General features: G+C 49.9%; 1 protein-coding gene across 1 annotated transcript; it reads right to left on the reverse strand.

Moving 5' to 3' along the window:
- Positions 1 to 504: 504 nt before the first annotated feature.
- On the reverse strand, positions 505 to 12300 carry LOC143941172 (creatine kinase M-type). Its single transcript, XM_077463198.1, has 8 exons — positions 12159 to 12300; positions 8360 to 8572; positions 5833 to 5987; positions 4081 to 4213; positions 3429 to 3600; positions 2192 to 2315; positions 1479 to 1668; positions 505 to 1045 (listed from the first exon to the last, which is right to left on the reverse strand). The coding sequence occupies exons 2-8, from the start codon at positions 8550 to 8552 to the stop codon at positions 867 to 869; spliced, it is 1146 nt and encodes a 381-aa protein (XP_077319324.1). The 5' UTR covers positions 8553 to 8572; positions 12159 to 12300; the 3' UTR covers positions 505 to 866.
- Positions 12301 to 12806: the final 506 nt, after the last annotated feature.

Below are 12806 nucleotides of genomic sequence, written 5' to 3' on the forward strand. Positions count from 1 at the left end.
GCTTTTGGTTTACTCTTCTGAGGATGGAAAGTTTTTAATTAATGTTGTATTTTGGATGAACCCAATGGACGTGTGTCTTTATTCAACCCAACTCCAATCAGAGGACGGCATAGTGAAGCCACATCGGAGCCACGCCATAATATGTAGCCACAAATACATCCCATAATACGGATGAGACCTCAGCTGATCAGGTTCTGGGAAGGACTTGTAGAGAGATATGTCAGCCATGTGGAGTTGGGGTCTCCTCAAGGGACTATTTCCACCCAGCAGCTTCTCTCTGCCCAGTGATTTGCTCTTTTCATGTATGCTGAAACAATTGTATGGCGAGATTTTCACCACTGGACGGCATTATCTACAGCAGGACCATCTTTGGTGGCTTTGCTGGAAGGAAGAGACATTGCGTTTTCCTGGACCAGATCTGAAGAGGTCATCAGCCATCCATTCACAGATCTCACGGCACACATACTGATCACATACACATCAAAGTGAGGGACAGAGATGATATAGAGGCCAAATTGTGTCTTTATTGTCTTCATCTGATCACAGAAGGGACACAGAACACATGGGGGAAGAGGGAGGGAAACCTGGGAATATGTGTAATAAATACATGACAACTGTACAAAAAGCCACCTCTGAGTCCACCCGCCACGCAGAGAGAGATGGGAATAAAGGCCGCTGATGACTCTGGTGCCGCCAGCCTCTCTGCCCCCTCCCATCGCGCTCTCTCTTCCCCCATCTCTACTGTCATCCCCCCTGAAGACGATTTTCTTGCAACCTCTAGTGGTGTTCCTGGGGTCTCCATGCCCCCCTCTCTCCGGTGTCCTTTACGAGAGGGGAGTTGTTAAGCTCTGTCTCTAAAAAGCCCTTTACTTCTGGGCTGGCACCAAGTCATCGATGGGCTGTCCCTTCTCAAGCTTCTTCTCCATCTCAATCATCAGCTTCACACCATCAACCACCATCTGGACCTGTTCGACCTCAGAGAAGCCCAATCTGTCAGCATTGGAGATATCAAAGGTGCCACCAACAGCAGCTGTGTCCACACCACCTGCGGAGGAAGAAGACACACGTGTAAGTGGACTGGACGGAATCCCTGACCTACAAGTAACGTTCTTCTCATGGCTTCAGATGGAGGACATTTGCTTGATGTTCACCAGGGTTACCTTCCAGTTATAATGACACTAATTACACCCCGGTTATAGTCTCATATCCACAGATGGCATCCAGCAAGTCTTATATAGATTGACTATCTGACATAAGGACCCCTTCCACCCTGGGATTTCAGCTCCTTGCTGCTGCTTGTTTTTTGCTGGCCCAATTTATTTTGGAAGAACCGCCATGTTCTTTACTTAGGTTTTATCTTTGATAGGTTGGACTTGTGATGGGCCTTGTATCTTTTTTTCAACCTCACCTACTATGTAACTATACAAGAGAGACTGGGGTTACTGGAGTGGATACAAACCGACAATAAATGTACTTACCAGTGCCTCTCTTCTGCAGACGCAGTCTGGTCAGGATCTCCTCGAATTTGGGGTGTTTGCTGAGGTTGGGAAGCTTGACATGGACACCACCTCTCAGACCTGTGCCCAAGTTGGATGGGCAAGTAAGGATGTAACCAAGATGCTCGCTCCAGCTGAAGGGATGTCCTGCAGTCTTGAAGATCTCCTCAATCTGCACAGAACACACATGGGACCACATCAGGTGATGGAACAGAGAAGATGAGGGACAAGGTATATCATGACAATGATGGCACCCCTTACTGCAAACTCATAAGACCAACCAGATAGTCAAGTCTACAGAGAGGACATGGAACTCTATGTCAGAACAAAAAACAAATCTGGTGCACTTTTAGGAAAACAAAAACTCTCCAGACATTTGTTTGCCTTTGTGCAGAACCCACGTGTATTGCTGCCGGGACTGGCAGATATATTACTCGCGTCCCACCGCCTATTGATGCTTGGATTATTTCCCGGGGTAGTGGTGACCTCCAGAATCCATCTAGTCTGGGGTAACATTTGTCTCTTATGAGGGGATCCTGATATCCAAATGTGTTTCCCTTTCTCCATGGAGACCTTTGCCGGGTCTGATGGGTATATTGTATATGAGAACTACCGTGATTGTTGATAAAGATCAGATCAGGTGATATGAGGAGCTCCTGGATGATATAGAAGGGGACGTGTATTGGTGGGCTTACCTTCTGAAGACCCTCACAGAAGCGTTTGAACACAGTCTTCATGTTGCCTCCCTTCTCCATGGAGATGACTCTCAGGTGGTCCTCTTCATTTACCCACACAAGGAAGGACTTGTTGTCGTTGTGCCTGGAGAAAGAAGATGATAAGTCAAAGTGACATGAGCTGGTACAAACATAGCACCATAGGGACTCTACAGAGGTGTATTACTATACCTGACCCTCATCTATATCACACCATAGGGACTCTACAGAGGAGGTCCGAGGTGTATTACTATACCTGACCCCCATCTATATCACACCATCGGGACTCTACAGAGGAGGCCTGAGGTGTATTACTATACCTGACCCTCATCTATATCACACCATAGGGACTCTACAGAGGAGGCCTGAGGTGTATTACTATACCGGACCCCCATCTATATCACACCAGAGACTCTACAGAGGAGGCCTGAGGTGTATTACTATACCTGACCCCCCATCTATATCACAGCATAGAGACTCTACAGAGGAGGTCCGAGGTGTATTACTATACCTGACCCCCATCTATATCACACCAGAGACTCTACAGAGGAGGCCTGAGGTGTATTACTATACCTGACCCCCATCTATATCACACCAGAGACTCTACAGAGGAGGCCTGAGGTGTATTACTATACCTGACCCCCCATCTATATCACACCATAGAGACTCTACAGAAGAGGTGTGAGGTGTATTACTATACCTGACCCTCATCTATATCACAGCATAGAGACTCTACAGAAGAGGCCTGAGGTGTATTACTATACCGGACCCCCATCTATATCACAGCATAGAGACTCTACAGAGGAGGCCTGAGGTGTATTACTATACCGGACCCCCATCTATATCACACCATAGAGACTCTACAGAGGAGGCCTGAGGTGTATTCCTGTACCTGACCCCCATCTATATCACATCATAGAGACTCTACAGAGGAGGCCTGAGGTGTATTACTATACCGGACCCCCATCTAATTCACATATAGAAACTTTACAGAGGAGGTCCGAGGTGTATTCCTATACTTGACCACCATCTATATCACATCATAGAGGCTCTACAGAGGAGGCCTGTGGTCTATTCCTGTACCTGACCCCCATCTATATCACATCATAGAGGCTCTACAGAGGAGGCCTGTGGTCTATTCCTGTACCTGACCCCCATCTATATCACATCATAGACACTATGAAAAATGAAAGACCCCCCTCCCCCTAGTGCCACTTACCAGATACCACGGGCATCGGGCCAGTCACGGGCCATACCGGCGGCCAGCAGAAGAGGAGACACAGGCTTGTCAAAGAGGAAGTGGTCATCAATCAGCTGCTGCTGCTCGGCGTCAGTCATGTCCTTCAGGGGGTAGTACTTTCCCTTGAACTCTCCAGTCAGACTGCTGAGAGCTGGACAAGCAGAAAAGAGATATATATATATATATATATATATATATAGATAGATAGAAAAGATGTATTGTATATATAATACAGGTGATGATATATAGGACGATAGTGGCATGTATAGGACTTGTATGTAATCCCTACGCAGTACAGTTACCCTGATGGCTCAGATATGGTCTTCTGCCCCCACCTGCATAGGACTTGTATAATAAGGTGGTGGTATATAGGACTCACAGTAGTATGTATAGGACATGTATGTATTCTCTATGGTTACCCCGATGTGGATCAGATGTTCTGCCTGCACAATATATCAGAAGTTGGAGCACCTCTTGTGGGAGGCCATGTTACCCAACATCGCCTTCTGGAAGTGATTCTACACACTCAGATTCCATCAGTAGATCATTAAATATGGAAGTCTGCCGCCCTCTCAGCTCCCCGCGCCCCGCCGTCAGTAGGTGTCACCAGAACTTTCCAGAAGCTCCTTACCTTTGATGGACAAACTCTCAATGGCGCGGCGCTCACCGCGGCTGCAGTGTGGGGGGAGGGTGTATCCCTTGATGCTGCGGCCAGTCCTGACACGGCTGCTCAGAACGTAGTTTGGGTCCAGGTCATCTCCACCCTGCACAGAGCAAATTGCAAATTAACAGTCCCCTTCCACGTCTCACCAATTCCCAACAAAGGGGAGATTTTTGGACAATAAAACAGATCCCGAGAACCAAAACCAGACGAGCCGCGGCAATACTATGCGTGCATATCTATGCAACAGGGTTTTATCACAGTACGAGTCAGTGAAGGGCCTCCAACTGGGGGGGGGGGGGGCATCCAGAAACTAGTGGAAGGCCATGGGATTGGCCAAAAATACCACCCAAAAAAGTGACTGAGTAGGGGGAAGGGTGAGTGATGAGCACACCGCTCTATCAGTAGACTTTACTGGGATCAGACATGGGGAAGAGAAGGGTGAGTGGTGCTCATCTCTCACCCTTCTCTTCCCCATGTCTGATCCCAGTAAAGTCTACTGATAGAGCTGTGTGCTCATCACTCACCCTTCCCCCTACTCAAACGCTTCTGTGAGGGTCTTCAGAAGGTAAGCCCACCAATACCTATCAGTAGACTTTACTGGGATCAGACATGGAGAGGGGAAAGGTGAGTGATGAGCACACCTCTCTATTAGTAGACTTTACTGGGCTCAGACATGGGGGAGGGAAGGGTGAGTGATGAGCACACCTATCAGTAGACTTTTCTGGGATCAGACATGGGGAAGAGAAGGGTGAGTGATGAGCACACCTCTCTATCAGTAGACTTTACTGGGATCAGACATGGGGAAGAGAAGGGTGAGTGATGAGCACACCTCTCTATCAGTAGACTTTACTGGGTTCAGACATGGGGAAGAGAAGGGTGAGTGATGAGCACACCTATCAGTAGACTTTACTGGGATCAGACATGGAGAGGGGAAGGGTGGGTGATGAGCACACCTATCAGTAGACTTTACTGCGATCAGACATGGAGAGGGGAAGGGTGGGTGATGAGCACACCTCTCTATCAGTAGACTTTACTGGGCTCAGACATGGGAAAGAGAAGGGTGGGTGATGAGCACACCTATCAGTAGACTTTACTGGGATCAGACATGGGGAAGAGAAGGGTGAGTGATGAGCACACCTATCAGTAGACTTTACTGGGATCAGACATGGAGAGGGGAAGGGTGGGTGATGAGCACACCTATCAGTAGACTTTACTGGGATCAGACATGGGGAAGAGAAGGGTGAGTGATGAGCAAACCTCTCTATCAGTAGACTTTACTGGGATCAGACATGGGAAAGAGAAGGGTGGGTGATGAGCACACCACTCTATCAGTAGACTTTACTGGGATCAGACATGGAGAGGGGAAGGGTGGGTGATGAGCACACCTCTCTATCAGTAGACTTTACTGTGATCAGACATGGGAAATAGAAGGGTGGGTGATGAGCACACCTCTCTATCAGTAGACTTTACTGTGATCAGACATGGGGAAGAGAAGGGTGGGTGATGAGCACACCTCTCTATCAGTAGACTTTACTGGGCTCAGACACGGGAAAGAGAAGGGTGGGTGATGAGCACACCTCTCTATCAGTAGACTTTACTGGGATCAAACACAACAGGTGAACATTGGGACATGGAAGACTCCAAGTCTACAAATGGCATCACCCCACTTCACGCCACCCTCTGTCCCCATCCATGGACCTTCAACTCACACAAACCTACCTTCAGGTTGTTCCAGTTCAGGTCGGTCTTGTGCTTGTCGGTGGGTTTGTAGCCATTGTGACGGTCCTCAATGACTTTGTCAAGCAGATCCTTGAAGACTTCATAGGATTCCTCGTCACCAGCGACGCAGCCCACAGTCATGATGTAAGGGTGACCTGCAGAGGAAAAGGCCATCATTTCCAATACTCAAGATGATGTCACACAGCGCCAGTCAACGACAAACATATAACCAGGGCTTTTTTTTCCCTCAGAAAATAGGTACAGGAACTCAACCGTGACCCACTCCCTACAGATACACACACTCCAAATCGCATCAAATAGTGGGTGTGGTCAAATTTCACTAATAGTAAGAGGGACTTAAAGGGGCAATAAATTCCAGGAGTGCATTAGTTGCAGAGTTCAGGAGGGGGGCCTACACAAAGAGTGCAGAGTTCGGGGCTGCGCTGCATACACAGAGTGCAGAGTTCAGGGGTGCGCTACACACAGAGTGCAGAGTTCAGGAGGGGGGCCTACACAAAAAGTGCAGAGTTCAGGGGTACACTACACACAGAGTGCAGAGTTCAGGGGTACACTACACACAGAGTGCAGAGTTCAGGGGTGCACTACACACAGAGTGCAGAGTTCAGGGGTGCACTACACACAGAGTGCAGAGTTCAGGGGTGCGCTACACACAGAGTGCAGAGTTCAGGGGTGCACTACACACAGAGTGCAGAGTTCAGGGGTGCACTACAAACAGAGTGCAGAGTTCAGGGGGTGCACTACACACAGAGTGCAGAGTTCAGGGGTGCGCTACACACAGAGTGCAGAGTTCAGGGGTGCACTACACACAGAGTGCAGAGTTCAGGGGTGCACTACACACAGAGTGCAGAGTTCAGGGGTGCGCTACACACAGAGTGCAGAGTTCAGGGGTGCACTACACACAGAGTGCAGAGTTCAGGGGTGCACTACAAACAGAGTGCAGAGTTCAGGGGGTGCACTACACACAGAGTGCAGAGTTCAGGGGTGCACTACACACAGAGTGCAGAGTTCAGGGGTGCACTACACACAGAGTGCAGAGTTCAGGGGTGCGCTACACACAGAGTGCAGAGTTCAGGGGTGCGCTACAGACAGAGTGCAGAGTTCAGGGGTGCGCTACACACAGAGTGCAGAGTTCAGGGGTGCACTACACACAGAGTGCAGAGTTCAGGGGTGCACTACACACAGAGTGCAGAGTTCAGGGGTGCGCTACACACAGAGTGCAGAGTTCAGGGGTGCACTACACACAGAGTGCAGAGTTCAGGGGTGCACTACAAACAGAGTGCAGAGTTCAGGGGGTGCACTACACACAGAGTGCAGAGTTCAGGGGTGCACTACACACAGAGTGCAGAGTTCAGGGGGTGCACTACACACAGAGTGCAGAGTTCAGGGGTGCGCTACACACAGAGTGCAGAGTTCAGGGGTGCGCTACAGACAGAGTGCAGAGTTCAGGGGTGCGCTACACACAGAGTGCAGAGTTCACCCTTCTTTCACAGCTGCTTATCTCTGCATCCCCCATCCACATCTCTTGAGCTCTCACCTCTGCATGCAACCCCCCCCTCTTTCCCCTCCACCGCCCCCATGTTCTCCCCACTTCCTTAAAAGCTCCACCATCTCCCACATGCCTTCCTTAGTTGCCGTCTTAAGCTGAAGCACCCAGTTGGTTTTAGTACCTCCCTGCAAACTGTAGTTGGCTCCACCTCTCTCACTCTGTGGGAGATCATCCAGTGGGGGTGTTGGGATCTGTACTGCACCCCGGGCACCTCCATCTCCCTTGTCCCCATCCTGCACTCAGTGGGAGCCACTCAGGAGACCAGATCTGTGGGAGCCGTTGGGAGATGTGCTGTCCCCTTTAAACACAGAAGCCGGACTTTTGTGTTTACGAGTGATAGTGGTGAGCGGGGAGCAGAGGGCCGGAACCAGAGGCGGTGGAACGGAGTTCTACCAAGTTCCAGCTGAAATTTAACAAATGAAATGAAATGCCAAATAATTGGTAAAACTGGAGAACCTAAGAAAATGATTTGTTTAGGCTCCCAGGGTCCCTTCATGTGGGGTCACTGTTAACGATAAAGTCACAAAGTACGAATAGTGGAACCTTTCAGTCTCCTGGCGGCGGAGATCGTTCTGGTCTTCCTGTCACAACACATCTACTCGTTTTCCTCCTCGGAAGTCTCTAGAACTGTCTATTGGGCAGCATCATGAGCTTATTACGTGTATAGAAAATTAATAATCCATAATAACAGGTCTTGTTAATGTTCGGTGTTTCATTAACAACTGACCAACTGTCATAGTGTGTCTTGTGGGACTCCTAATTACTTTGCATTTTAGTGAACTCGCCATTGCCTTACAACACTACCATACTCTTAAAGGCAGATGATGGGACCTGGAGAGTTCTCAAGGCAACATAGCAATGGTGGACCTGTCCCACCGCAAGAGATCTGAGAACACAATGTCAGCTACCAGTCTAGTGACTTATGAACAGAATTTGGAAAGATTTGTCTTATAGACCTACCTGGGTTGTCCACACCGGTCTGGATGATGTCATCAAGGGTGAAGCCACTTGGAGTACACTTATCTCTCAGCTTCTTGTAGATGTCAGGTGTCAGGGCCTTGGCCATATGGTTGTTGTGCTTGGAGAGATCTGGGAATTCCTCCTCGCAGGAGAAGTTCAGCTTGAAAGCATTGTGGGTGTTTCCGAAAGGCATGATGAGAGATTGGGCTAGACCTGGAAGAGAGAAAAGGTTAATGATGTAAATGAGGACCAGAAGAGTTAGTGTTGGGCTAGGAGTAGAGGGCCTCAGGCTGGTAAGTATGAGGACCAGAAGAGTTAGTGTTGGGCTAGGAGTAGAGGGCCTCAGGCTGGTAAGTATTAGGGACAGAATAGTTTGTGTTGGGCTAGGAGTAGAGGATCTCAGGCCGGTAGGTATGAGGACCAGAAAAGTTAGTGTTGGGCTAGTAGTAGAGAACCTCAGGCTGGTTGGTATGAAGACCAGAAGAGTTAGTGTTAGGCTAGTAGTATAGGATCTCAGGCTGGTAGGTATGAGGACCAGAAAAGTTAGTGTTGGGCTAGTAGTAGAGAACCTCAGGCTGGTTGGTATGAAGACCAGAAGAGTTAGTGTTAGGCTAGTAGTATAGGACCTCAGGCTGGTTGGTATGAAGACCAGAAGAGTTAGTGTTAGGCTAGTAGTATAGGACCTCAGGCTGGTTGGTATGAAGACCAGAAGAGTTAGTGTTAGGCTAGTAGTAGAGAACCTCAGGCTGGTTGGTATGAAGACCAGAAGAGTTACTGTTAGGCTAGTAGTATAGGACCTCAGGCTGGTTGGTATGAAGACCAGAAGAGTTAGTGTTGGGCTAGTAGTAGAGAACCTCAGGCTGGTTGGTATGAAGACCAGAAGAGTTACTGTTAGGCTAGTAGTATAGGACCTCAGGCTGGTTGGTATGAAGACCAGAGGAGTTAGTGTTGGGCTAGTAGTATAGGACCTCAGGCTGGTTGGTATGAAGACCAGAGGAGTTAGTGTTAGGCTAGTAGTATAGGACCTCAGGCTGGTTGGTATGAAGACCAGAGGAGGTAGTGTTGGGCTAGTAGTGGAAGATCTCAGGCTGGTTGGTATGAAGACCAGAGGAGGTAGTGTTGGGCTAGTAGTATAGGACCTCAGGCTGGTTGGTATGAAGACCAGAAGAGTTAGTGTTGGGCTAGTAGTAGAAGATCTCAGGCTGGTTGGTATGAAGACCAGAGGAGTTAGTGTTGGGCTAGTAGTATAGGACCTCAGGCTGGTTGGTATGAAGACCAGAAGAGTTAGTGTTGGGCTAGTAGTAGAAGATCTCAGGCTGGTTGGTATGAAGACCAGAGGAGGTAGCGTTGGTTTAGAAGGAGAGGTAGGTGTATATTTCGGGGACGGTTGGACTGGTTGTTGGTTGTGGCCAGTTGTACTATTAAGTTCAGATAACATTTCTCCGTCTTGCAGCCAGACTGAGTATTATGGTTACAGGAGAGTCAATGTGTCAAAAATATCCCATCGCAGGAGGCCCAGCAGCTGTTCAAGTCTTCTACTCATGTTATGTGAGATGCTGGAAACGGCTGTTTGCGTGCCGGAGATGCCAAAGGAGATTGGTTCCAGAATTACCTCCACCTCGAAAGGTGCCCCTCCTTGCTGTAGTCCTGGAGGTCTCCCGACGCCTGGCCACCAAAGTCCTGGCCAACCTGGACATGAGGCGTTTAACCCCTAAGAGTCTGTGGTGGATCATGTTGCTAAAGGGATGTGAGTGTACAGTGTATGTATGGAAGCTCTGGGGGTCTAGAGGTTCAGGGGTGTATGTATGGAGGATCTGGGGGTCTAGAGGTTCTGGGGTGTATGTATGGAGGATCTGGGGGTCTAGAGGTTCTGGGGTGTATGTATGGAGGATCTGGGGGTCTAGAGGTTCAGGAGTGTATGTATGGAGGATCTGGGGGTCTAGAGGTTCTGGGGTGTATGTATGGAGGATCTGGGGGTCTAGAGGTTCTGGGGTGTATGTATGGAGGATCTGGGGGTGTGGAGGAACTCGAGGTGCATGAATGGTGGATCTTGCTGAGTGGAGGACCTGGGGGTGTATGTATGGAAGATTTGGGGGTGTATGGAAGATCTGGGGGTGTGGAGGGTCTGCGCAGAGGGTGTATGTATGGAAGATCTGGGGGTGTGGAGGGTCTGTGCAGAGGGTGTGTACGTGACTCCGGTGTAGTAGCGTGGCGGTGTGACAATCTGCGAGTGCAGTGGCAGCACATTCTTGGTATTTATAGATGGCACAATGTTGAAGCCCCAGCCAGGGTGACAGGTGGCAGCAGTGTGATGTGACTGGGAGGGGGAGGGGGGGAATTCACATTGCTGGTAGTAAACAGAGAGGAGAAGGGGTGACATTGGCGGTGGTGATGGGGGAGGGTGAAGAGTAGACATTGGAAGCCCCCATCCTCTCCTTTCCCCGGGTTACATGCTATAATGGGGTAGGAGTGAAGTTTGGTGGTGGAAGAGTGGAAGTTACAGGAGGGTGGAGGGAAGACTTCAGTGGTGACAGAAGGAGTACAGAGTGACCCCAGTGGGGGTTATGGAAGGGGGAGGGTAAATATTGACAGTAACTAAGGGAGCAGAGGGTGACCCCAGTGGGGGGTTATAGAAGGGGGGGGTGAAGGGTAGATGTTTTGTGGTGATGAGGGGATACAAAGTGACCCCCCGGTGGGGATTATGGGAGGGGGGGGTGGTAGGGTAGACACTGGAGGTAACGGAAGGGGTAGAAGGTGACCCCATTAGGGGTTATGGGAGGGGGAGGGTAGACTTGAGGTAAGAGAGGGGGTAGAAGGTGACCAGGAGGGTTACAGGAGGGAGAAGGTGAAGGGTAGACGATGGTGGTAACAGTGTAGAGCGAGAGTTATAGGAGGCGGCCCCCACCCTGTCCTTTGCCCTCCTCCCCACCCCACCCCACCCCGTCCTTTGCCCTCCTCCCCACCCCACCCCACCCCGTCCTTTGCCCTCCTCCCCAGGTCACAGGTGGGTAGGGGGGGTCACACGGGGGTCACAGGTTGTTGCCTGGCCACAATGACAGGTTATCAGGAAAGGGATATTCTGTGCTGAGATTGGTGAAATGCTCTGCAGATCCCACTGATGCCATTATGTAGAAGTACAGCTCTGTGTCTATTACACCTACACATGAATAGAGCTATAATGATGACAAGGAGAGATGCTCTGCAGAGCCTGGTGAATAGACCGGGACAGGGAAAGATGTTCTGCAGAGGCTGGCGAATGGACCAGGAAAGGGAGAGATGCTCTGCAGAGGCTGGTGAATGGATCCGGGCAGGGAGAGATGTTACTGCAGAGGCTGGCAAATGGATCAGGCAGGGAGAGATGCTCTGCAGAGACTGGTGAATGGATCAGGCAGGGAGAGATGCTCTGCAGAGCCTGGCGAATAGACAAGGAGAGGTGGAGATGATCTGCAGCAATGAATACAAGCATTCTGCAATGACAGAATGCTCTGCAGAGAGGGCTGCAATGCTCTGCAGGCTGGAGACATTGCCCATTCTTGGGATATAGGGTATATAGGGGACCTGCACAGCGCTGACTTGCAGGTTGGGGGTAAAGCTGCAGATTTGGGGGTATTTTAGGGTGAGGGTTCTGCAGCGGCTGTCCTTGGGGGATGGGAGCCCCCCGGATAGATATTGGGGGGTACAGGAAAATTTGAGGGTGATATTCCCAGCCTTTGGGGGTCTGGGAATAATGGGGTGTTGGGGGAGGGTCCGTGGGCGGTGAGGGGTCCCTGGAAGGAAAGGATTAAGCATTGCACGTTACCTGCTATGGAGACGGAGCAAACTTCAGGGTGACCCGTCTAACTGTCACGAAATCTCCCCCTTTATAGTGACCGGGGTCACCCCATTGGTCAGACAGGAGAGGTGTGAAACATGTCGCTGTGATGTCATACCCACCTAACATGGTGATTGGCTGCTGCTCTGAGCCCTGCACATGCCTTTATCTGGAGCAGAAGGGTTCACTTTACAGTTATTCTTAGAAAGCCCCGCCCCCTGCAGGGCGATCTGCACACACAGAGCTCCCAGGGTGACACCTGCCACCGAGTAATAATAATGTCTGTCTGCAGCGTATAGACCACCGCGCAATATACTATAGAGGACCGGGGCCCCTCTGTGCAGAGTATAGACCGATGTTATATCATAGACCCCCTTGCAATATATTATAGAGGACCGGGGCCCCTCTGTGCAGAGTATAGACCGATGTTATATCATAGACCACCGCGCAATATACTATAGAGGACCGGGGCCCCTCTGTGCAGAGTATAGACCGATGTTATATCATAGACCCCCATGCAATATACTATAGAGGACCGGGGCCCCTCTGTGCAGAGTATAGACCGATGTTATATCATAGATCTCCGTGCAATATACTATAGAGGACTGGTCTATACTCTGTGCAGAGTATAGACTG

The sequence above is a fragment of the Lithobates pipiens genome, unplaced genomic scaffold, assembly GCF_037356315.1.
Source record: "Lithobates pipiens isolate NorthernLeopardFrog02 unplaced genomic scaffold, aLitPip1_a1.2 Scaffold_3, whole genome shotgun sequence".
In the NCBI taxonomy this organism is placed as follows: Eukaryota; Metazoa; Chordata; class Amphibia; order Anura; family Ranidae; genus Lithobates; species Lithobates pipiens.